The sequence below is a fragment of the Salvelinus sp. IW2-2015 genome, unplaced genomic scaffold, assembly GCF_002910315.2.
Source record: "Salvelinus sp. IW2-2015 unplaced genomic scaffold, ASM291031v2 Un_scaffold3590, whole genome shotgun sequence".
In the NCBI taxonomy this organism is placed as follows: Eukaryota; Metazoa; Chordata; class Actinopteri; order Salmoniformes; family Salmonidae; genus Salvelinus; species Salvelinus sp. IW2-2015.
In genome coordinates this window covers 23,514-26,740 of record NW_019944868.1, presented here as the reverse complement: position 1 = coordinate 26,740, position 3,227 = coordinate 23,514, and the positions used below count along the sequence as shown (strand labels likewise).

Here is a 3,227-nt window from a genome sequence, read left to right as displayed (position 1 = left end):
GGTGTTTTTAGGTCCTGAAGGAGGACAGTACAGCAGTCAGGTGTTTTTAGGTCTTCAAGGAGGACAAGTACAGCAGTCAGGTGTTTTTAGGTCTCAAGGAGGACAAGTACAGCATCAGGTGTTTTTAGGTCTTCAGAGGACAAGTACAGCAGTCAGGTGTTTTTAGGTCTTGAAGAAGGACAAGTACAACACATCTCATCCTTATCCCTCTCTTGTCCTTCTCTCTCACTTAGATTATTTTGAGATGGAGTCGTCTCGATAGCGATGAGTATGTCTTCATTTCCCAGAAGTTTCCCCGTGTAGTTCAGAACAAGCCTCTGAAGTTCAACATGCTGGTCAAGGTTAAACACCCGCCTCAGCCGCAGCCCCCAGCCAAGAAGACACCTGTCACTGGGTAAATGTCTACCTCAACCTTTCATTACTTGTCTGTCTGTATATCTATACATTACTGTGGGCCATAAAAACCTATTTTATATATGGCTCTTTCTATAGTGTGACAGCAATTTTAAAATGGCCAATATTTTAAATTATAAATAGAAGCTCAAACCAAGAAGTCAAATCTATTGAAGCGACATAACAGGACTGTTGACTGAAAAGTTCAGATTACTTAAATTTATTTTTGCAGGACGGAACTCATTAGAATAATACCTAGCATGCTTTGCAACGGTACATTTTTTACATTTGGGTCTTACTAAAATAAAAAGGGAAGGTGTGACATCAGGATCCACATTTCCAAATGGTTTCATATACATTTTTAAATGTCATTTTTCTTGCAGCTTCACATGTAATAAAAGTCTAGATGTCAGACGCATGACAAAAAACATTTACTTGTCATTCAAAAATGGAGGCCAGGTAGCCAGGTCTGTTTGTGCTTTAGTCAACAGTTCAATCATTTATAGCCAATGGAAAAGATCAACAGCATTTCAATAGTTTTTTTAAATAGTTTATATAATGATACAGCAATATTGTGGCTACAGTCATAGAGCTTCCGATTGGTGCAAAAAGTTAGGAGATATCTATCAATGTAGGATGCAGTTAAACGTTAAAGGAGAAGGGCAGGCTACAACGACCAAGAGCCATCAGGTAGATTCTGAACGGAGTTGTTTGTAACTGTGTAGGACGAGAAAAGAAAATGAAGCAGACTCATTTAGCCTAGCTAGCTAGCTTTAACTATACCGAACAAAACTATAAACACAACATGCAGCCTCAATTAGCCTAGCTAGCTAGCTTTAACTATACTGAACAAAACTATAAACACAACATGCAGCCTCAATTAGCCTAGCTAGCTAGCTTTAACTATACTGAACAAACTATAAACACAACATGCAGCCTCAATTAGCCTAGCTAGCTAGCTTTAACTATACCGAACAAAACTATAACACAACATGCAGCCTCAATTAGCCAAGCTAGCTAGCTTAAACTATACCGAACAAAACTATAAACACAACATGCAGCCTCAATTAGCCTAGCTAGCTAGCTTTAACTATACGAACAAAACTATAAACCACAACATGCAGCTCAATTAGCCTAGGCTAGCTAGCTTTAACTATACTGAACAAAAACTATAAACACAACATGCAGCCTCAATTAGCTAAGCTAGCTTTAATTAGCGTCTCCCGATTTGATGCAGTCGAGACAGGTTCTGCGTAATCATTATTGGATGATCAATAACCTATCTATGGCAGCTGTTAGTCTACTTATAGCGGGAGCCTGCTTGGATGGTTGATGTTTCTCATCTCTCCCCGCTGTTCCCTGTCGCTCACTTCACACTCAGTACGCCTACACACACAGCACGGCCCCTGCTAGAGGGTCCTCCTCTCTCTACCTCCTCTCTCTACTCCTCTCACCACAGCACGGCCCCTGCTAGAGGGTCTCCTCACTCTCCATCCTCTCTCTCTACACACAGCACGGCCCCCTGCTAGAGGGTCTCCTCTCTACCTCCTCTCACACACAGCACGGCCCCCCTGCTAGAGGGTCTCCTCTCACCTCTCTCACCTCCTCTCACCACACACGCATGCCCCCTGCTAGAGGGTCTCCTCTCTCTACCTCCTCTCTCACACAGCACGGCCCCCCTGCTAGAGGGTCTCCTCTCTACCTCGTTCTCACACAGCAAGGCCCCCTGCTAGAGGGTCTCCTCTCTACCTCCTCTCTCTACCTCCTCTCACACACAGCACGGCCCCTGCTAGAGGGTCTCCTCTCTCTACTCTCCTCTCTCACACAGCACGGCCCCCTGCTAGAGGGTCTCCTCTCTACTCTCTCCTCCTCCTCTCACCACAGCACGGCCCCTGCTAGAGGGTCTCCTCTCTCTACCTCCTCTCACACAGCACGCGCCCCCTGCTAGAGGTCTCCTCTCTCTACCTCCTCTCACACAGCACGGCCCCCTGCTAGAGGGTCTCCTCTCTCTACCTCCTCTCTCACACAGCACGGCCCCCTGCTAGAGGGTCTCCTCTCTCTACTCCTCTCTCCACAAGCACGGCCCCTGCTAGAGGGTCTCCTCTCTCTAACCTCCTCTCTCACACAGCACGGCCCCCTGCTAGAGGGTCTCCTCTCTCTACCTCTCCTCACACAGCACGGCCCTGCTAGAGGGTCTCCTCTCTCTACCTCTCTCACACACGCACGGCCCCTGCTAGAGGGTCTCCTCTCTCTACCTCCTCTCTCACACAGCACGGCCCCTGCTAGAGGGTCTCTCTCTCTACCTCCTCTCACCAGCAGGCCCCTGCAGAGGGTCTCCTCTCTCTACCGCCTCTCTCTACCTCCTCTCTCACACAGCACGGCCCCCTGCTAGAGGGTCTCCTCTCTCTACCTCCTCTCTCTACCTCCTCTCTACACAGCACGGCCCCCTGCTAGAGGGTCTCCTCTCTCTACCTCCTCTCTCACACAGCACGGCCCCCTGCTAGAGGGTCTCCTCTCTACCTCGTTCTCACACAAGCACGGCCCCCTGCTAGAGGGTCTCCTCTCTCTACCTCCTCTCTCTACCCCTCCTCTCTCTACCTCTCTCACACACAGCACGGCCCCCTGCTAGAGGGTCTGCCTGCTCTCTACCTCCTCTCTCACACAGCACGGCCCCCTGCTAGAGGGTCCTCCTCTCTACCTCCTCTCTCTACCTCTCTCACACACAGCAACGGCCCCCTGCTAGAGGGTCTCCTCTCTCTACCTCCTCTCACACACACGCACGGCCCTGCACTCCTCCAGAGGGTCTCCTCTCTCTACCTCCTTCTGCTCACACA

The 3,227-nt window shown here is 49.1% G+C and overlaps 1 protein-coding gene across 2 annotated transcripts in view; it reads left to right on the top strand.

Moving 5' to 3' along the window:
• The first annotated feature begins 286 nt into the window (after positions 1–286).
• Positions 287–3,227, top strand: part of LOC112076132 (nucleolar protein dao-5) — a 20,915-nt gene continuing 17,974 nt past the window's right edge. For both annotated transcript variants that reach the window (XM_070441204.1, XM_024143014.2), the window contains exon 1: positions 287–394. In XM_070441204.1, coding sequence (XP_070297305.1) covers positions 330–394 — 65 coding nt within the window. In that variant the 5' untranslated portion in view covers positions 287–329. The remainder of the gene's footprint in view (positions 395–3,227) is intronic.